Here is a 22,391-nt window from a genome sequence, read left to right as displayed (position 1 = left end):
AGTGGGAACATGAAGTACGTTGTGTCTTACTGTGGAAGGTGACTTGGAGGGGGTGAAATGCGGTATGCTGCTTGAAAGGGGCCACTGCATTCCCCATTTTTTTTCATGTGTCACTTAATTCTCTTCTATTGTATTCTGGTTTCTCTTCCCAACCATGCTACTGAAAAAATGCTTGCCTGTGGTTGTCCAGGGTCTCCTAATTCTTAAAACTTGTCTTTTCCTGTCCATGTTTTACTTACCTGGATGTTGTTTTTGACAGAGGCCTTCTAGAATCGGTCTCCCTGTTCCCAGAGCACACCCTCTCTGCTGCCTCTCTCATCTCCCTCTCCTCTCCAGCCTTTCTGATGCAGGCCTTCGTGTCTCTTGGTCCCTGGGGCCAGTGATCCTGGGGATTTCTTCCCCAGTCCTCTATTCCTGCTACCCCATGCCTGGCAATGATGTTGTTACCGTTTCTTCATCTGTCACCTGCAGACCAAAGGCTGCCGAGTCTGGGCCTGTACTGGGATCTCTTTCTGGGCCCCTGCCTGCAGAATGTCTCTCCTTGCATTTTCATTCCATAAACCAGGGTTCTCAGTCTGCAGTGATGTCTCCCCCCTACCCTGCCACAGGACATGTGACAATGTTTGGAGATGTTTTTAGCTGTCGCAACTTGGCGGGATGCTACTAGTATCTAGTGGGTACCGGTCAGGGACACTACTAAACATTCTATAGTATTTAACACAGTCCCCTCAACAAAGAATGATCCAGCCCTGAATGCCAATAGTAGCATGTCTAAGAAGCTCTGCCATAGGCACGTCAGGTGGACAATGCCCCGAGCCGAACTTCCCCTTGAACATCTTCCATTATGAGTTGTCATTGCACCCTGTTTCCGTGTCTGTCTCTCCCATTGGGCTGGGAGCTCATGGATATGAACTGTTTAATTCATCTCCTCATCTCCAGTCCCTATAAGAGAATAAGAATGGAATACTAGATACTCGGGCAGCATGGCTGAATTAATGAAACACAGTGCAAGGTCTTTGAAGGCAGGGGTCATGATAACCTACCACTGGGTGCTGAGGAAAGGTGGGAGCAGTGTGTGAAGTTCAAGATTTGGGGACAGGTGAGAAAAGTTATAGAATGGAATTTCCATACCTCTGTTGGGTGAGTGTGGGCCAGTCTGTGGCCACAAAATGTATACAAAGAAAAAAGCCTATATCCAAAGGATTATAAATCGTTCTACTATAAGGACACATGCACACAAATGTTCATTGCAGCACTGTTTACAATAGCAAAGACTCGGAACCAACCCAAATGCCCATTGATGATAGACTGGACAGGGAAAATGTGGCACATATATACCATGGAATACTATGCAGCCATAAAAAACGATTAGTTCATGTCCTTTGTAGGGACATGGACGAACCTGGAAACCATCATTCTCAGCAAAGTGACACAAGAACAGAAAATCAAACACCGCATGTTCTCACTCATAGGCAGGTGTTGAATAATGAGAACACATGGGCACAGGGAGGGGAGCATCACACACTGGGGTCTGTGGGAGGGAACTAGGGGAGGGACAGTGTAGGGTGGGGAGCTGGGGAGAGAGAACATGGGGAGAAATGTCAGATATAAGTGATGAGGAGGAAGGCAGCAAACCACACCACCATGTATGTACATATGCAACAATCTTGCATATTCTTCACATGTACCCCCAAACCTAAAATGCAATAAAATATACATATAAAGAAAAAGAAATAAAAGAAAAAAGCTTAAAAGCAATTTAGAGTTTATTACTGTTTTGAAAAATTGTCAAGAGGTTGAATAGGTAGAAAAGGCATATGTTAGTAAAATGAGGTCTATGTTAGTAAAATGAGATTTTTAGAAAGTAAAGGCTAATATGAAAGGAAAGACGTGCTCAGACTGTGTTTGGAATAGTAAATATACTCTAAAGTCAAACCAAAAGGGAAGACTGCCAAGAAAATAAGTAGAAAACCCGGGAGGAGAAAAAAAGGACAAATAAGACATTTTGGCAGTAGGTAAATTTTCCCATCTCATTTTAGCATTCTATTATATTCTTGTTTGGGTAAGATATAATGTCTTTACATTCCCAAAATTACTTAAAGGAGATCTTTATAAAACAACAGATTGTAACTCCACTCATTTTATCTCAAACTCTGCTTCCTTTGTATTTCCTCTGCAAAAGGCATTTTTACAAAGCTGGGAGCCCCATCCACCCCCACTCATGTGGATTGAAGGAGCCCACGTCATCCACCTCATTCCTGGTGGCATCCCTTCCCTATGTTTCCTCTCTCTTAGCCTAATTTCTCTCATTTCTTTTATTTTGATTTGCTATACGGCATGTCTCTTTTTGAGCCGACAATTTACACCTGAATATGAATTTATAAATTTATTTTTTTTCTCATTTTTTTTCTGGATTCATTTGGATACCTTATATAAGGGATCTAGTTATAAAAGCAAAGCATCTTGGATTGGATGGGAGGAAATTCTCCCCGGAGAATCAGGAAAGCATGAAGCATTCCTATGGCTGAAGAAACCCTGCTTGAGGGCAGGGAACGGTACATCCCCCGCAGGACATAAGGCCTGGGGAAAACGTGTGTATACACACACGTGTGCATGTGTGTGCCCGTGTATACATGTATGTGTCCATCCTTGTAGTCTTGAGATACCCACAGCCAGGACTCCTGTTCTTCCCAGAAACACCACCCTCAGCTGATGGCTCAAAAGACATGTGCTACTACTTAGAAAGAAGAAGGGAAGGCTTTTGGAGTGGTTTACAGTGATCTGGAGAACAATATTGCATACCGACAGAAAAAGCACAGGGGAGAACTTATTCTGACCGACGTCAATTATTAAAAGCCACATAAAGTAGGCTTTTATAATGTCAGAGTTTTTTGTTGACCTGTGTTAGGGCATTTCTGAAATGAGAGGATAACATAAAAAAGAGGGACAAATTAAGTTGTTAGACATTAAACCCCATCACCGTCCTTCCTCATTGAATGTGGCGAAGTAATACAAGTAAGAAACACAATAATGGTTCCAACTAGTGTCCTCCCCGCCCCCCCCCCACCCCCCGGTGAACAACCTCACAACACCATGAGCATGTATGTACCTGCATCTTATCGTCCAGTTTAGGGCTAAAGAATCTGGATCTCACAGCAGAAGTCCATTCAGCTTGTACGTGGGGGGTCAGGATCCAACTACAGGCCTGGATGTTTGCAAAGAAAGCACTCTTTCCATTCAACTATGCATTTAATAAACAACCCAGTAAGAATTTCCGTACAAAGAATTTTTTATTGACATTGTAAGAAACATTTTTTTTCTTTGTTACAAAAGGACTAAGTGGTTCTGAAAGCAAAGGTAGAGTTCATCTGTGGCTGGGCTGCAGCCCCGGGCTTGAGGTGGGCAAGATCACTGGGACTGCAGGCTTTTCCGGGGAACACCTGGGCCAGTCACATCAGAACGCTATGCCTACAATACTTAAATGTATTTACACGTGTTTCTTTTAAAAAAGGATTACACATTTTATTTTTTAAAAATCTAAAAAAGGTGAAAAAAATGAACTTGTATTTTATTTTACACATCTGCAGGATACACAAGGGTAACTTGTCAGAAGAGAACATCCTCCTATCAGTTCAAAACAACACAGGAAACCAGGATACAAGATAGCCCCGACTCTGCTACCATCGCGCACTCTCCAGCCAGTGCATGCACAGCCTTGGAGTGCTGACTGGGCAACACCAACTGGTCCCTCTCATTGACAAGATTAACATAAAATAAGGCACATACATCGCAAGAATCAAAACTCTGTGGCTCAAGAGGAAGAGCCAATGTGTGAGGAGTTGGGAGGGGTTAACTTTTTCAGAAAAATAAAACAAAAATGGTTAGAAAAATAAAAGGTTTGACACAGACATTAAGTAGGAGTACCAGGTGTGAGCCTGCGTTTTTTATAAAAGGCAGGATGGTGACACTAGTGAGGCGGTCCTCTCGCTCTAAATACATAGGTTAGAGAAATGGAGAGAGGCTTGGAGGCTGGAGATGGGTCTCAAGATATGAGATGCCTAGCCTACAGAGATCCCCAAAGGTGCCCAAAAGGATGCTTCTAAGTGACCTCAAAAGACCTTCCTTCCACTGAACTGCCACGACAGATCATTTAAATTCTGGAAGAGTATACTTTCTTCTTCCCTCCCTCTTCTCCTCCATCCTGAAATTTCCATATTGAGAGAAGCCAACCATTGAGGTGAAACTTGCATCTCCTGCAAATCTAAAAGCAATAGCAAGGGAAGCAAATATGAAAAAAAAAAAATGGGGCAAACCCAGAAAATGACCTGAAACCATAGGAAGGAGCAGAAGCACAAGGCAACAGTGGTGGGTCTGATCACATTCATCCCTCCACAAAGGACGAAGCTGATGCAGGAAACGATGGTAACTGAGAAATGCAGTTGCATCTGAGAATATTACTGGAAGAGCCCATTGATGGAGGAGGTCAGCATAGTGCCTTCCATCCAAGATCCTTGCTCAGGAGGAGTGGAGAACACTCAGGCCCGATGCTTTGAAAACAAGGATTGGAAAGGGATAGAGCCAAACCATCATGAGCACACGAGATAAGACCAGGACCTGGAGATATGGAGATTCATGGACAAGTGAGACTGGATCTCTGATTTTGTGATAACATCATGTCCTGTTTCAGAAACAGAGAAAGCCTTGCTTTTTCAGCTGAAAAGTGGTAGAGCCTCTACTCTTCTAAGCTCAGATTACTCATTTCTTTTGTTCTGGGGCTGTTCCAAAGGAGACACATCCTTTAATTTCAAAGACGACTTACATGGGGGAGGACAAGCAGGTATGGAGGGGGAATTGCAGCATCCCTCTGCTCATCTCAGGAACATCTAGTTGAAAGCAAACCCAACAGTCTTAGCTAAAGTCCCCAACGGCAAATCAACCTCCATGCAGAGATTCTTGGTCCAAATGAAAGCAACATAAACATGAGAAAAGTGGGCTGGTCCTAACGCTCTATTATCTAATATTTTATTTTACTTGATTTTTGTCTTTCTACTGTAATCGAAATGGCAGGAATAAAGGGGAAAAGCCACATAATTGAATTATCAATCACTTGCAATAAATCCAATTCCGGGGGTCAATGGGACAGAATACAGCAGGTAGCCCCAGGTGTTCTTATTTTAATAGTTTATATATTTTTAAAGCAATATGCTGGAAAATCCATGTACTCTTTGTGCACACGTAGTATGACTTTTATGTGTATCAACTGCACATGGGGCATAGCTGCACTTCAAAAATCTTTAAATGTTTTAATCCAAAACAGAAGTACAGATCTAGTCCACATTATGGACTAACCACATGTAACATTTAACTTGGTCAATGGATGCAGCATTCAATAGGGTGTGAAAAAAGGCATCCACACAGCTACTAAACACCTTCCCTAGGGCTCTCAAACACTAAAAATGGCTGAAGCAATTTATTCCCATTGTGTGGGCTTTCTCTTTTACAACTAAGTTTTATAAATCCTTCAAAATAAGGTATTCGGAATAGAATTTCTTCTTCACTGTAGCGGAATTAATAAATGTTACTGATACAGCTGCTTGTGGGGTTGTTTAAATACCTATATACTTAGAGCTATATATAATCCATTCTCAGTTATAATGGAAAGAGATGGAGCTAATCAACAAATACAACAAACCCACAAATATTCCCCCAACTAATTCTATCCAGTTGCTTCAATCTACAAGCTCTCTAATTTCTTACCAGAACAGACAGAAGCAGCAACGTGGCTGAGTGTCACCACCTGCCTGTCCCTTCTCTCTGGCTGCAGTGTTAAACAGCAATGAATGTTCATGGAAGTAGTGGGAGGAGAGGCAAATGTGGTAACTGAGAACCAGCCATACAGACACAGCCTCCCCCAAAGCACACTTTCGAACACAAAGAGCTGAAAACCGAAACTGTGAGCGCCTATTTCATTTGCAAGAGCCCCACGTTCCCACTTCTGTGTAACTGTGGAAAGTGTGTCCTGAACTGAATTGGGGATGGGGAGAACATCAGTATTCTGCCATCTATGCTACAGTGCACCACAAAAGATTCTTAAACTCGCTATCCATATTCTGATTCTTGTGCCCAATGTGGGAATTAAAATAAAAAACAGAAACCAAAACACAAAACACTGAGCACGTGTAAAGGAGAATCTTAAAAGCTGGAAGTGTAACCCCGTGGTCACAAGCACACCAACTCCTATTTCCTTTGAGCAACAGCAAAAATGTCAAATCCTTTGACTGTTCTTCTAAAAGAAAGAATATGCACATCACACATTTACATCGGTTTACTAAAAAAGGGGGCGGGCTTACAGTTTGTTTGTTTGTTTGTTTTTTAAAAAAGAGGGTGGTTTGAGTGTAACAATACTGATTCAAAACTGAAATGGAAGACAGTTTCTCCCTAGAATACTTTAGGGTTTTTCAGAGTCCTTTTCCATAAAAGGAATATATTTGAAACACATCCCAGGTAGGTGAGATGAGATTGCTAAAATACATACAGAACTAAAAAAAACAACCAAAACAAAGTCAGTTTAATCTTTTCGACTCCTATAGATTTACGTTTGTTGCAGTCCTTTTCTTTCCTAAAGCCTATTGCATAACTGCAAGGAATTTGCTTTCTTCTGCTAGGGAGGTCAGCAAAGAACTCATGTCCCCGATAGCCATGTTGGTGGTGCTCATGGACAGCGCTGGGAACGGGAGGGATGCCCGAGGCGTGGTGAGACGGGAGGAGCTATGGGAAAGGTTCTGAATGATACTTGGGCTCAGGGTCCCCGACATCAGGCTGGAGTGGTCCCCATCATCTATGATGGCATCGAAATCAATCTGTACCCCTTCCAGGTCATGGCTGTCGAGGCTGTCCACTGTGCTTGTCACCTGATTAGCACCTGGGGAAAGTAACTCAGAGTTTTTGGCGCTGGTCCCCTGTAGCAGGCAGCTGGCGTCTGAAATGGAGAATGAACCAGCTTTTGTGTCTTGCTGACTGAAGCCCACGGTTTGGTCATAGAACTGACCAGAGTAATTCTGCAGATTAGAGCACAGCGGATGGGGCTGCCCTTTCATCTCCATCTTGATGCCATTCACCCTGCAGGTCTGACTTGTGTCACTGAGCTGTCCTGACTGCAGAGCAAGGCTGCCCCTCGGCACAGGCTGGCGCCTGCTGCCCCCAAAGCTGGCACACGGCTGGTAGCCCCTGACGACTGCCAAGCTTGACGGCTGGCTGCCCATGCCATGAGCCCCTGGCAGGCAGCTCTCTGGCCCTTGATAGATGTTGATATGTGAGGTAGCACTAACCTGCCCAAGCATCTGCTGACCGGGACGACCTGCCCCCTGGTGCTGCATGCTGTCACCAAGGAGCTGGTGAGCCAGGTACCCCTGTCCCACTGGGTCCTGGGTCTGCATGCCATTTACCGTGCTGCCAGCTGACTCATTTGGCGCTACCGGCAGGATGAAATTCAGCTGGCCCCCGTTCCCTTGGATGGGAGTGCTTTTCAGCTTTGGGGCTTGAATCCCTGCCCCACAGGCAGTGTCTAGCACACCAGGGGCCACTGGCTGCCTGTTGAGACAGTTTCCATACTGCGGGGCCTTGCAGGGCTGTTCATGGAAGGCATTTCCACTGGTGCCACTTCCGGGGCTGCTGTGCAGCACCAAGTGCTCTGGGCCGCCATAGGGGCTGCTGTTCTCCCCGAGATAGCCACCAGCGGGCCCGTTCCTCAAGGGGTTCTGCGGGTGGACCACCATGCCGTTGCAGAACCCAAAGGCGCGAGTCTGTGGCACGGCGGGCCGCGGGCCACACTTGAGCTTGGAGGAGGACAGGTCGGCGCTTCCGGAGCTGACTTCGTTCCACTGGATGGGCAGGTCCGTTTTGCTGCCCTCGGGGCAGGGCTGCTCGAGGGCATGGAACTGCTGGCCGGCATGGCTGTCTGGTAGCCCGGGCGCGTCAAAGTCACCGGGCCCGTGGGGCACTTTGCTCTCATCCGGGAGGGCGCTCGGGAAGTGCTGCTCGTACCCTGCTTGGTTCTGGGAATTTAAATACTGCACCACGTCGTCCGGCAGGAAATCCTCATCGTTCAAGTTGGCATCAGCGTCCATGCTCAGGGACTCCAGGGTGACGTTCTCGGTGATGCTAGGAGGACACGGGGACGAGTGGAAGTTTCGGGGCTGGCCGCCCTCGGGCCGCGTGTAATTCTGAAGCACGAGGCTGCGCTTCTCCGCCGTGGGGGCCATCGCCTGGGGGTTGCAGCTGCTGAGGCTGCCAAAGCGCGGCACGCGGGGCAGGGCCAGGCCCTCGGAGCCCGTGCGCACGGGGTCGCTGGCCCTCCTCACCCCGTGGCCCGGCGCGTCGTGCGGCTGCAGGTGGCGCCGCCCGTAGCCGTGGGCTCCCCCGTCGCTGCACCTCCTCGGGACGTGGACGGGAGGCAGGGCCACGCCGGGCTCGACGGGGTCCCCAAGCAGCGCCAGGCGCGTCTTCAGGCTCATCCTCTCCATGTTGGGCAGGGGCGTGGGCGGCGGTCCGCCCGTGGCGGCCGCGTACTTGGCCTTGAGGCGGTACTGCTGGGCGGGCGTGAGGCTGAGCAGGCTGGGCAGGCCGTCGCCCTGGCTGGCCTCGCTGGAGCGGCGCGAGGCGTCGGTGGAGATGGGGTCGTAGGAGTCGGCCACACTCACGTTCTGCGGCCGGCCCTCGGCCTGCGACGCCTCGCTGGAGCGGCGGCTGGAGAAGCAGGGCGAGATCCCCGAGGAGCGCCGGCTGCTCAGGTAGGCCGAGCTGATGGTGCTGGTGCTGCTGTCCCTCCTGTTGAGCATGTTCAGCATGGTGACATCCACCCCAGAGAGGTCGCTTCTGCCCGGGAGAAGGGTCATGGGCCCACCCAAGCAGGTATTGTTGGACTGTGTGCCTGGAGACAGAGAAAGAGAGAGAGCGTGCGGAGATGAACTCCCTTCGAGGATGACTTACATCAGGCATGCACAACCCTTTTATGTAAAGGGCCAGCTAGAAACTAGTTTTGGTGTTCCAGGCCACCCTGTGGGCCTCACAACTACTCAGCTCTGCAGTGTAGCCACAACGTGGCCACAGAGCAGGCATGGCTGGGTGCCCATGAAGCTTCCTTTACAAAAACGGGGGGTGGCTGGCGATGAACTCCCTCAAGTCAGTGAAGTCCCTCCCCAAGCACAGCGCAAGGACAAAAAGAATGTTGGGATGTGTACACAACGCCTGAGCTCCAGCCAAGTCCCCAGGCAAAGGTATTCCATGAGTTTCATATTCATGCTCAGGGCGTCCTGTTCATTCCACATCCTATTAACAGGGAACACCTGGGTTGGTGCAGGGGCACGCTTCACCCTCAGGTGCTTTCAGAAGTATAATTGCAGAAGCACAAACTGACCTGGGGACTGACAAGAGGGAGGGATTTTTGCCTTTCCTTGAACTGGGCAAATATAAATAAAAGTGGCTGCTAACCTCCTGTTTTTAAATTTTGGAAACTAGAGACAGAGTTGCAACCACAGATGCCTCTATTGCTGGCATTCTTTTACCCTAGTCTAACAGTTACGATTTCACCATCAGAATATGAGTCATGCACAATCACATTTTTTTCTCAATAATATCCACTTCCTAGCTGTTTTTAAAATATGGACCATCCAAAAAGGCAACTTCAATGGGCTGAGCATTAACGGACGGTTGCAGCATCATTTTAGGACTGGTGGAGAAACTGGCAAACATAAAACGGAGAGCCTGCATTTAAAAGAACAGAAAAAAGAACCCTGAGCAGATGCATGGTCTGATGTGGAACTTACCATTTCCTATGAGAGGAGAGACTGCAGGGGCTTTAGGGGGTAGAATGGGGTTCAGTCGTGGAAACATTCCATTCACTTGTTTTAGCCTTTCTAGTTTTATGTGCTCCATCCATTTTGTCCCTGCCGGGTTTCTCCTGGCTTGCAAAGCAAGGGCTGTGGTTGCAGTGGAAATGGTCGAGTCCATGATTGGGGTTTCATCAATGGCACTGAGGTCTCCTATACTACCTCCATCGGTCAGAGGAAGCTCGAGCCCACTGTTGGAATAGTTGCTGATGGGGGACTGTTGGCTGCTGCATGAAGACTGACCACCAGGGCTTGGCTGAGATGTCTGTTGGGGTCAAGCGGAAAGGAAAGAAATGTCACCAGGGAGGGTCAAGGAAAGGGAGCCAATAACGAGAGCTCATGCATGTCAAGATCTTCAAGATCATCCGTTGGTTGAATGAGAAGAAAAACTATGTTCTGGTGAATGGAGCTGGCCTCTTTTGGCCAAAATGACTGATGGACCACCAGGCTGATGGGCACTGGGAGGCAATGGACAGCAGAGTATGCTAGCTGCAGTGTAACTGGCATGGTATCAGCCATGGAATCCTGCCCTCATCGCCAACTCTGCAAACACACTTCCTTGGTTCCAGCCCCACCTCCACCACTTTATTCTTTGGGCACATTACTTAGCCACTCTAAACCTCAGTTTCCTTATCTATACAATGGAGACCATTTATTTCAGGGATTGTTGTCAGGAATTAAGCATGAAACCCAGAGAGCTCCCAAATATAAAAAGACCTGGATAATAGAAATTGGTTCACAGGGTGTTAGCAATTATTATGATCCCAGGTGGTTTTAGTCTTTAGGTTCATTTTGCTCAGCTGAAACATAAATATAAGACACGCATCATCAGCACATATTGCCTCCTCCAACAGCAGCCCCTATAGGCTGTTCAAGGCTGGTTAGCCAAGGTCTTTGTAGCCTCTCCTCCCTCCCCCCCAAGTTTCCTGCTTTTGTAGAACCTCAAGCAAGGTGTCAGCAAAAGCAGCTGAGAGAGGTAAAACTTCAGTCACTTAGCCTGTGCTATACCCAGAAATAAAGAAAGGTTGCAGATCACAGCCGTCATGAGTCTATAGAATGATTTCACCATTCCTCTTAGTGTACTCCCTAACAGTTCACTAGGAGGATTAGGAAATGATTCCCTAACCCCAGCCAAGTAGACTCTGTAAGACAACGCTGCAAACAATGGAATGTTAACGTAGTCCACCGGGTCCTCAATCAGGGAAAGTACTGCCTCCTCTCGTTCCCAGGGCTTCTGGGAATTCAGGGTGGAAAGTCTGGGGATTACTATATAAAATGGCCTACACTGCACAGGACAGTCACACAACACAAATGTTCTATCTGAAGTTTCAGCGGTGTCCTGGTTGATTAACAGTCAAATCCTTTTTGTACAGATAAGCAAAGTGATGTTCAGAGAAGTTCAGTGACTGCCCAAAGTCACAAAGTAAATGGTGCAACTAGCCTGGACTCCTGGGCCAGCTACTTCCATGCCTCTGCAAGCACCTTCACCAGTGTTACTATAAATACTGACAGCAGCTAGAAGGGAGAGTGCTGTAGGGACAGATAACTACGCTCAGTTACAGAGTACTGTAGTATCAGGTGGAATGCACAGTGCCACCAGGAAGGGCTCTTCGCAGTAGAACCCGTTCGCTTCTTCTGCTATCACAGTACATACACCCAAGCAAATGAACACTTTCTAAGTGAGTGCTGCATGGTACATTAACTTTCTCCTGGGCAACCAAGCAGAGCAAAATAAGATATACAAATTTGATCATGAGTATATGAACCCTGCTTAATTTTTGGGCTCAGAAGAGTGCTGGATTGCCAGACCACCTGCTCCTTCCTGAGGTACTTGTTGTTTCCAGAGCTTTGGATGTCTCTTACTCCTGGACTGTCAGAGTGTGTGGACATAAATCTGTGCATTTGTGCAAACACACAGGCAGATATACTTCCATAGAGCAGATAAGAAGGCACAAATGCACTCGCAATTAGGAAATTGCTTCAATGAGCTTCCACACTTAAATAGAGGTTACACTGCTAACAACAAATGAAGCCAGATCTTCCTCAAAGAAGGTGGTGCACGTCTGGATGAATTTGCACTAGTCAGTACAATAATGAGTCTTTCAGAACATCTGCTTGGTAGGCCCCAGTGTGATTTGTAATGGAAACCTAGACAGATAGAACAATGAATTTCACCAACTAACTCCACATTTTTTCACATGCTGAATGTTCAAAACACATTGCTTCTATATTCGAAACATATCTGAGTAATGTTCACTACCAAAGATATCACAAAACCACAAAAACTAAAGAAAAATTAACACAAAAAAGTAAATGTTAAAAAAGGAAAACAAAATGAAAAGGACAGAGAAGCCAAAATTCCCTCACCTTATTACCCACTGTCCTTAGGAAGTGAGAACAAGACATTTAGGAGCATTAGACAGAAGAGATGTTGCATTAATAAGAAAAAAGAAGAAAGAATTTAATTTATAGCATGATGATCAAATCAAAGACATGTTTTTAAAGAAAACTAGAAATGTCAATTTCATGTTTATTAGTAAATGTCTATGAAGATACCTACTTTTATAAATGTGCATGAGCATATACACATGTAACATCTGCTGCAGAAGTGTAATAATATGACATCACTGAGCCTCGGCTTCCTCAAAATATGGGTCTGGTCTGGCTCTCTATGGTTCCTTTTATATGGTTCTAGATTGGTGCGAAAGTAATTGCTGGTCTTGTCATTACTTTTAATGGCAAAAACCACAATTACTTTTGCACCAACCTAATATGATTGAATTACTTTATAAAATACTTCACACGTTGGGGCATCTCAATGTTGCTGGGCCAAATTTGCATAAATTTTTATTTCTACCAATTTTCTTTTTAAACAATGGGTGTTTGAAGAGAAAATGACAATTTTCTTGAGCTAGGAATGTATACTAAAAGTAGAAGAGATGCTGGTTCTTAGAATGTCCCAACAACACAAATCATCGGTTTTTCATGATATAATCTCAGAGACTTCAAATTAACTTTCCTTGTTTTGTTAAACACTTGAGTGTAAACTGTTGAATGTTCTATACGATTATTATACAGGTAGGCTTTATTTTAACGGTAGACATGTGCTCCCCTCCAAAAAAGTATATAAAACACAGTTTATGAACTGATTAAAATATAGTGATCAATCATAATACATGTATAAACATTTTATTAAGATACTTTTTTAAAACAAAGTACAGCTACCCACTGAGTAATAATGAAAAATCTGGATAGCCTATTTGGGTTATTTTTGGCTAGACTTAATGTCACTCTCTAAGACTCTTAAGAGGTCAAAGATAAACTCAGTAAGTCATTAAAATATAGCCTCTCACCCTTCCAATGGTGACACTGTACACTATTTCCCACCCACACATACTGCGATACAGCAACATCGCTCATGAATGCATAGGCTGCCCATCCAATTGATAGGCTGCTCTAATTTTAAGCAAATGCTTGCTTTAAGTGTAATTCTGTCTGCCTGATCATTTCCGTGCATCTGGGAATCTGAGCATGAAACTTTCCTCTGGTACACTTAGGTCAGAGAGTGACAGCCCAGAACCCAATATATCTGCACAATTAAATCCATTCTCTGCATGACCAAATGGGCCAAATCTCCTCTACTACCTACTCTTTTTATTTTTCTTGTTGTCTTTGAAATTTTTAGGTGTTTTACAAAATCACATTCACGAAGCAAAGTCACCTACTGAGGTTTGAAAGAAGCTGAAAGAATAGCAGAACCCACATGTCCTTAGTCACCAAACAGAAAGATGTTTGCCTACGGAATCTTTCTGATCCCTCCCCTGTGCTCTGCCTCGCTGGTTCAGGTCCAACTGGAGAAGTGATCTCCAGTTTACCCCATCTCTAGACTGGTACTGCAGTGGTTTCCTCAAAAAACAAACAAAAAAACTCACCCCTGCTGTGCCGATCCCTTCCCACCCCGTGCTCCTCCCCCTCCTCCACCTCCTTAGCTCTTCCCTCTGGAGCACTGAACTCCCAACCCATGGTCTCCTCTGCCCCGACTGACTGGCAGTTCACCCTCTCCTGAATCCTCTTTACACACACTTGTGTGTAAGCCCCCATCACACTGCATGGTATTTGTTTTTCAGTCTGTCTATCCCATTGGACTGTAAAAGGTTGTGGTTTATTCACGTTGGGTCACCAGAGCAAAGAAGACAGAGAGCATGTTTACAAGAAGACTCAGTGAATGATTTTTGACATTACAGACACGCTGGAGAGACAGACAGTCGTGTCTTTCTTCCTTCCATGGCACAGTGGTAGGGCTCTGAGAGGGATTTTAAAAATCAGTTAGGCAACCTGGAAACTCTTTTTCTGAGCTGATCAACTTCAAGTAAGCAATCCAGGTTACTGCCCTCATGACCTCCTCAGGTGAGAGACAGCCCGACACAGTGAGGTCTGGGGAAGTCCTGCCCTCTATGCACCCTATCTGGCTCTTTTAAATGACCCTGGGCCTGCTGCGAAGTCAGAAGGCGAGTGAATGACATACCATGGGCTTCTCCGCCTTGACGGTTTTCACCTGGAGGCATTCTTCCCGCTTTGAGGTAGTGTTGCTGAGGTCCTGCTGCTCACCGAGGGCTCCCTGAGTCGGCCGGCCAGGCGACCTGGACTGTGAATGGCTGCTGGAATCTCTCGGGGGTGGGGGCCGAGGATGGATGTCCCCTCGCTGCTTCTTGGTGACATGAGCCTCTGGGCCGTGCACTGTCTTCACGTGTTTCCGGAGGGAGCTTGGGTCTGTGTAACGCTTAGTGCAGCCCGGGATTTTGCACACATATGGTTTCTGCCAAATGCCACAAGAATGAGGTAAGAGATTGTTATGAAAGTGATTACGCCCCAGCCCGAAAGTCCTTTATGGTTGCTCATTACACTTTTAATCCTTTCAAAACACTTTCACAAGGCTTTGAGGTGTTCAGATACCTCTAGGAACTAATGGTTTAATAAGGCCATTAGAACACAACTCCCTGTCCATAGAATCTAGCTTTAATAGGTGATAGCTTGAGAGAGAGAGGCTTAGGGAGAACTGAGAATGTGTAAATTGCCTTGATGTTCTCGGAAGCATTTATACCGTGAGTGCGAAGTGTCACGGTGCCATCAGAGGCACTTGATAGATATTTGATGACGATGATGCCAATGAAGGTGGCTTAGAAGATACCCATCATCTAATCAGAAGACTGTACACCTTTCAGAAGAGGTTGTGTGACAAAATTTCTCATGGATGTCCTGGTTTTGAGACAGAATATCACTCTGATCCTTTTGAAAATGTGCTATTTATGCACAGGCATCATTTTAAAATTGCCTATGGCCTCTCCCATGTTAGATTACACTAAAATGTGCCCCTTCTTTGGGTAGCATTACAAGTGTGGGAATATTCAGGGCTCAAAATAGCCAGAACCTTTCTGATCTTCGAAGTTGGAAGGCCCTATTATAGACTGTCCATGAACCCTCATCCCAAACTTCAGAGGGCTGACAGATGTTTTGGGGACCAGGATTTCTGGTCTGTGTTCTTCTCCTGAGCTTTATAACTAAGGCCTATAAATTATTTCGTGCTAATCTCATTTTCTGTGTGGGTCAGTGATGAAGCCTGAGGATATAGTCATAAAGAATTATGTGAATGCTTATATAAGTGAAATACTTTCTCAAATCACAGAACTGCTGGCCCTTGCTCATGACCAACATCACACTCATGAGTTTGTTCACTTGGCTTGAAATATAATATATGCAAGGATACTTTCACGAATATATATTTATATCTACGTACAGCAGAGGATGAGTTTTTACGTAAGCAATCGTCATGAAAAGCAGGATTAATATAATGTACTTATATTTAAAATTATGCTGTGTCTTGTAGAATGTATGTCTAAAAGATGCTTTTTCACTAAAAGCCTAAGAGCACACTGAGTGCTACCTAAAATGCTGAAATGTCCTAATGCAGTGAAGCAAAGATCCTGAAAATTATCCTGAGAGGTTTCACCTCCAAACTTGAGATTCCTCTGGGTAGAATTGATTCCCATTAACTACGAATTACATCTATTCAGGAGCTTGTGTGATTTGCAGTATATATAGATATCTATATATAAAATGAGATGAGCACATCAAATTCTATGCATTAGGGACAGAAGAATGGCTTTGACAATTAGTGCCATTACCTTACAGTGTTCTGACCCAGGCCCTCTGCTTGCTCACAGCATTGCTGTGACAGGTTGCTCCATCAGCAGGCAGACTGGGATATATGGGGCAGAACTGTGGAGACCAGGAGAGAGGGAGCACAAAGCCTGCATGTTTGAAGAGCCACTCTTCCTATAAATATATGCATGTACATTACAGGTGAGCCTAGAACCAAGGATGCAGCCAGTGTGTAATGAGTATACAAATGTGTCAGCTCCTGCACTTCCAGAAACAATAGCCTATAGAAGTGTACCTGTGCCCACACGTCCTTGTGTGTGAACAGACACATTATCTACCCACAAAAATTCACAGGAGTACAGGCTCGGGAAATGTATACCTCACAACAACACAACATAAACAAAGTATATTAACCCTTCACATAGCTTTTGCCCACAAATTTTGTTGTGATCACTGACTGAAATATAATTAGGGGCTAAGAAAAATGTTCTCAGATTTACTGAGGTACAAGATTCTGTAAGCACAAAGTTGTATATGACAAGATTTATTCATAAGAATACAAAACCTGGTAGGAAAAATAAGAAGATGCAATGATCTATAATAGAAAATGTGGATACTATGTAAGCATATAGGCAGAGGAGGATCGTTTTTTCAGCTGAGATTATAATGGGAAGCATCAGTGATTAAGATTCTATATCTGGACTTAATGCCCAGCTCACATGGTTATTGGTAAGCGTTAAATTAGATCATATACATGAAGTGCTTACCAGGATGCATGGAATATAGTAAGCACTCAATATACAGAGCTTTTATTAGGAGTCATTTTACTTGGGATGCCAAAAAGAAGTGTGCTCAGCAAACATCCAGTGGCAGAGACACTTCATGCACCTAAGCATGACAGTCCACAGCAGCGGCTTCTGGAAGGTTTCATGCATGGTCATGGCAGTGAGAGCTCAGGACTGGAGGGATGAGCTTGGGTCCTGTAGGAACAGGCACTTATACAGGCTTAGGGAGTCTAGTTTCCCTACAGGAAAGAGGGAGCCATTGCAGCTTTCTAGACAGGGAGGTTCAGCCGAATCAGAACTCAGGAAACTTGTTTAGTGGTATCTTTGGGGTAAAAATGAGCTGTGTGATCTGGTGTAAGAAGTCCTGTCAGAGTTATGGTCAGTCTAGCGGCCCTAAATGAGCCGGACAGCCAGAGGGACAGAGAATGCCAGAAATTACTCACTTCCTGTTCCAGTCCATTATTTTCTTGGCCACACTTAGAATAGCAAAGGGCTTGACACATAATTAGCTATCAGCATTCGCTTAGTGAATAAATGAGGTTGCAATAGGGGAAAGAAATGAAAGCAAATCACTTATCTAGGATTGTGAGATTACACAAATCTGGATTTCCTGGACAAACTTAATTTTGATGCATCTGAAAATGTCCATCATTCATACACAGGGCCAAAGCCTTGCATATATAGAAAAAAGAAATATAGTGTGTTTGTAAATATGTCTGTAGGTAGAATTTTAATTATGAATTTGTGATCAAGGTTAATAATTTAAGTAAATTGCTCAAGTGTGATTAATATTATTGCCCAAGATAAAAGATAACTCAACTCTCACATGGCATTGCACTTTTTACCTTGCAGAAGAACACAAGCCCGACTATGCTACAGTTAAAGCAAACAGACATGTACAAATATTTTAGGTCCATAAAAAGACAAAAAAGCTTGGTAATTATCTTTATGTGTGTGCATTCTGATCCTAACATACCCACTGGCCAAATTTCTCCACGATAATAGGGGACAACATTGGCCTAACATTTATAGGAATGAATGCCCTCTAAATTTCTAGCCAAAATTATACTTAAATATATGAAATAGATGAAATACATTTAAGTTAAGTCAAAACACCTTAAAATTTTAAATTGAAATATAGTTCACATGCCATCAAAATAATCCCTTTAAATTACACAGTTCAGTGGCATTTAGTACATTCTAGACATTGTGTAATCATCACCATTACCTAATTCCAGAATATCCTCACCACCCCAACAAAAAAAACCTTGTGCCCATTATCAGTCATTGCTATTCACTCTCCCCACTGCTTCTGGCAACCACTAATCTACTTTCTATCTCTATGGATTTGTCTGTTCTAGACTTCCTAAAATTTTGTACAAAACAAGTATAATAGATTGTATTTCAGCTACTGCATACTGTAAAAGTATTTTTACATTAAAAAGTGGGGATGTGGCATCTTTAAAATGTCTTCAAACAGTTGAAAAGAATGAGATTCTAAATAACTTCAGTTTCCATGACCTTTTCACATAAAAAGCTGGTATATATGATCTTACATGTGTGAGTTTGAGTGTGCTTTTTACAGAGTGTGGTTAATCCCTTTAGAGATGTTTTCGTTCTGTCAGTTTGAGCTGAAGAAAACATGGTGAGAACTATCTTTGTCACCTCAAGGCCAAATGGACACTGAGCAGAAGGACTCACTTTGTCTCTATCAAGATTCTCTCTGTCCAGCCCTCTGTCTGAAAGATCATGAATGGGCTTGACCTGTACTCATGAGATCAAATGACGGCCACTCCAAGGTCTCATGTGTGTGCAATGTTCCTTCTCTAACACATTTCAAGCAAACTGGTGACACATTTGTAGCATGAACTATGTTTCATGTTAACAAATTCTGGTTAGCTATCCTATTTACACTCAAAATGTAGGGAGTCTTTCTGTTAATCTCCTGATACATTCAAGAGAAGGTTTCACAGACAAGCTAGAATTTGAGCTAGACCTCTAAGGCCAAGCTGGAAATCTGTAGGAAGATGTGCACTAAAATGTAAGCAATGAATCTGGAATAATTTTCATTCTTATGCATCTCTACAATTTAGGGGGGATAACTACCTAAAAATAACAGTAACACAACAGGAACCACCCTGAAGCTTTACTCAAAATGTTGTCTTAAATGACTGCCTAGAGAGTATCCTGGGTTTCTGAGACCATCTTCCAAGTTCCTTTAGAATTCACAATGTCTGAAAATTGCATTTAGCCAAGGCTGGTTGCTCTGTAAAAATCTTTTTTGATATAATACATTTGAAGGTACCACTTGGAGGAAGCAAATAAAAGTGGACGACTTAGCAGGAAGCTGTCAGCTGTCAAGATGCTACTTCTTAATATATCCTTGGGGCTTACCGGGTCATCCTTTGCATGGATTCACGCTATTTTGGGCAGCGTGACTGGCTCGGATTCCAAGTTAAATGATTTGACCAGTAGGTGGCAGTTCAAAACAACATGAAACTAAAAAGTTCACTAGGGGTTTTAAGAAGTTTCCTCTTTATCTCTTATTATTCTCCAAATAAGGTCCAGTTTTCAGTCCCACCTTGGAAGCCCAAGCCTTCACCTGCAGGGGCAGAGCCCACTCATGCTGGGAATGGCCAAGAGGAAAACAAAACAGAACACACTACGCCTTCCCATTGCCTTCCCGGGCAGGGTTCTTTGTTTCCTATGCAAACTCTGTGCCCATGGAGGCTGCTTACCTCATTGGAATGCGTCCTGTTTTGGTGCTTGGCGCGATCAGAGGCATTTGAGAAAGCCTTGTTGCAACCTTCGTGCTCACAGACGTATGGTTTCTCTCCAGTGTGAGATCTCAAGTGTGTTTTCAAGTTTTCTAGTCTCGAGTAGGCCTTTGTGCAACCTTCAAACTGAGGACAACAGGTAAATCTGGATTACTCTGCACAATGGCAACAGCAGCTTATGCCTAACACGCCCTCCAAGCTGATGAAAAACTGACGTTTCAAGGGTCAGCAGCTTTTCAAAACCCAGGAACAAAAGTCCACTAAACTCTGCATTTATTGGGATTCAGATGTAGCTTGGTGCAGTTCAAGATAAAAAGTTTTCAGTGCCAGTAAAAGTCCTGAAGTTTTTTTTTTTTAATAGACCGCTCAATGTGGACAATGGGTTTCATTATCTGCTCATTGATCTCCTCAAATTCCCACTGATTTCAGATTCAGCACAAAGTTCATTAATATAGCTTTGTGTCCACACAAAGACATGGAATTTGATCATGCTTGTAAAGGGCCTTTAAGATGTAAAGTACCAGGGCTCAGTGTGCCCAGTGTGCCTTGTGGGCACCACAGTGAGGAATGCACAGCCTTGCAGCAGGCCTGTCCCATTCCATGCGCCTATGCTGTGCCCAATTACTCACTAGGAAAGGAAGGGAAAACTTTAAAACCTGGTATAGGGATTAGCTGTTTTAAAAGTCAACTTCCACTTTGTAAGTTGGAAGCTGGCACTTCCCTCTGCCTTCCGAGCCCCAGGGTACTGTACATTGTTGGGCCATGGCCAGCAGGGTGACTCTGTGTTCATTCCCAGTGCCAGCCGCCGCTGCCCCCTTCCCACTCTGCAGAGCTGCGCTGTCTAACTCAATCACTCAAACACCCAAGTATTTATCACCAGTCAACACTCCAGTCCTCTTCTCCTGCCACCCAACCACACTTCCCCTGAGCTGGAGTCATCAGCTTGCACAGCTCTTCTGAGTATGGGGAAGGACCCACGTGTGCCTGCCGCCCACCTCCGTACTCACAGTGCATTTGTGAGGCTTCTCGCCCGTGTGTCTTCTCATATGCACTACCAACATATACTGGGCTTTGAAGGGTTTCTGCTCTCTTGAGCAGTCCAGCCACCTGCACACAAACTCCTTCTTCTCTCCATGAATATGGTCGTTATTTATATGCTGGAGTTGGAAAAAGAGAGAGAAATCAAATGGAAATGTATTCCTCATTTCTGAAGGCAACAGAAGAAAAGGCAGAAAATGGCCCAATCTTAAATCCTAAAGACGACACAAATAACTTTACCATACTACAAGTTTTAAAAATTCTAGTTAGTACACTTCTCAAGTAAATCTGCTTCTGCTAACTGTGTATGCATGCTTTTTAACCCGTGGGAGTGGCATGACTGGGGCAGAGCCTGGCATCCGAGGAGATATACCGCAGTACATCGGGCATCTGAAGAGCAGAGTTCAATTCCAGGTTTGGGGCCAGCGAGTTACGAAATGGGGTGAGCCACTGTTGACCTTTCTGAACCTCTGTCATTTTTCCTTGTCAAGGCTGGGGATGGATGCTGAACAACTGCAGAGACATTCTCCAGCACTCAGGCACTAGGCCATGGGTTAGTGCCGTGGCTGAGACTTCAAACAGGGAAGGCAAACACAGACACGCACAATTCCAGAACAAGAAAACCAGAAGCACTTGCAATCGAAACTTTAGCTCAGGGTTAGTCAGACTGCTTCCTGAATAAGAATTACAGAGAAAAGAATTATCCTGAAGAAGAGAATTGTGTGGTTATCAACAAATGATTTAGTCTTCCAGGGCCTTAGTTTTCTTCTTGTAGAAAATAAATGACTGGATTCACTAGTTGCTAGGGACCTTTCTAGCTCTAAAATTATATTAATTCGGTTTTTAACATAAAGATGAAGTTCTCTGAATTACTTACCATTTCAAGGTTTTAGAATCATTTATCTAATTTCTTGGAGTAATACAATTGGGAATCATTAGAAATGTATTGCAGAACCAGAGGAAGTGAAGCTTCTTAATTTCCATCAAATTAAGATCAATTTCAATAGGTTGAGCATACGATTTCAATGTCCAGCTATAGACTACTGAAGACATTTGTATCCTAGGTTGATGCTGTTGGTCTTTATTCTCTGGTGATTCTGCTTATTTGCCTTAATTTAAGGCTTGTGGGAACACTTTCTCAAGTATACACAGAAATGCACACACCATCAAAAAACTTCATTCAGTAAGGGAAAGCTCCCTTTGGCTCCATGCCCTGCATGCTAGTGACACAAGCTCTCATTACTTTCCTGCTGAGACCAGGGCTCCTAAAGCGGTGGTTCGCTGTGGGTCTGAAGGTAAAGTTCTGCCCTCAGAGAGGGCGTTTCCCAGTTACTCCACTAGATGGCCTACTCCTTTAGGGAAAAAAAAAAAAGTTTTATAAAAAATAAAGTTTTCCATGCTGTTTCTGGAGTTTCAAACTGGGTGAGGACAGAATAAATAGTTGTTCTCTATCTCCTCTCCTTGGAGCAGCTCCCAGAAAAATCTGATCAACAGCGGGGAGTGATGGGTACATCGCGGCACACAAGGAGACAACCAGGGTCCTGTCAGAAGCTCCGAACACCACACAGAAACGGCGGTGGTGCGGGAGCAACCCCACGGCCAACAGATGTGGGTTTCCTATGAAAAACCAACCATGCTCCATGTGAGTGTTTCTTTCTTTCTTTCTTTCTTTTTTTTTGTTTTTTGAGACAGTGTTTCGCTCTGTTACCCAGGCTGGAGTGCAATGGCGCGATCTCGGCTCACCG

General features: G+C 44.5%; 1 protein-coding gene across 4 annotated transcripts in view; it reads right to left on the bottom strand.

The window, feature by feature from the left end:
* Positions 1 to 3,271: 3,271 nt before the first annotated feature.
* GLI3 (GLI family zinc finger 3) overlaps positions 3,272 to 22,391 on the bottom strand; it is a 286,664-nt gene continuing 267,544 nt past the window's right edge. For 2 of the 4 annotated variants that reach the window (XM_017513998.2, XM_037733278.1), the window contains 5 exons: positions 20,616 to 20,765; positions 19,570 to 19,734; positions 14,413 to 14,703; positions 9,825 to 10,152; positions 3,272 to 8,929 (listed from right to left, as the gene is read on the bottom strand). In XM_017513998.2, coding sequence (XP_017369487.1) covers positions 6,627 to 8,929; positions 9,825 to 10,152; positions 14,413 to 14,703; positions 19,570 to 19,734; positions 20,616 to 20,765 — 3,237 coding nt within the window. In that variant the 3' untranslated portion in view covers positions 3,272 to 6,626. The remainder of the gene's footprint in view (positions 8,930 to 9,824; positions 10,153 to 14,412; positions 14,704 to 19,569; positions 19,735 to 20,615; positions 20,766 to 22,391) is intronic. The other 2 variants (XM_037733279.1, XM_017514000.2) reach the window with 2 other exon arrangements.

The sequence above is a fragment of the Cebus imitator genome, unplaced genomic scaffold (genome assembly GCF_001604975.1).
Source record: "Cebus imitator isolate Cc_AM_T3 unplaced genomic scaffold, Cebus_imitator-1.0 Scaffold510, whole genome shotgun sequence".
In the NCBI taxonomy this organism is placed as follows: domain Eukaryota; kingdom Metazoa; phylum Chordata; class Mammalia; order Primates; family Cebidae; genus Cebus; species Cebus imitator.
Note: the sequence above shows the minus strand (reverse complement) of the source record. Positions and strands in the feature narration are given on the sequence as shown.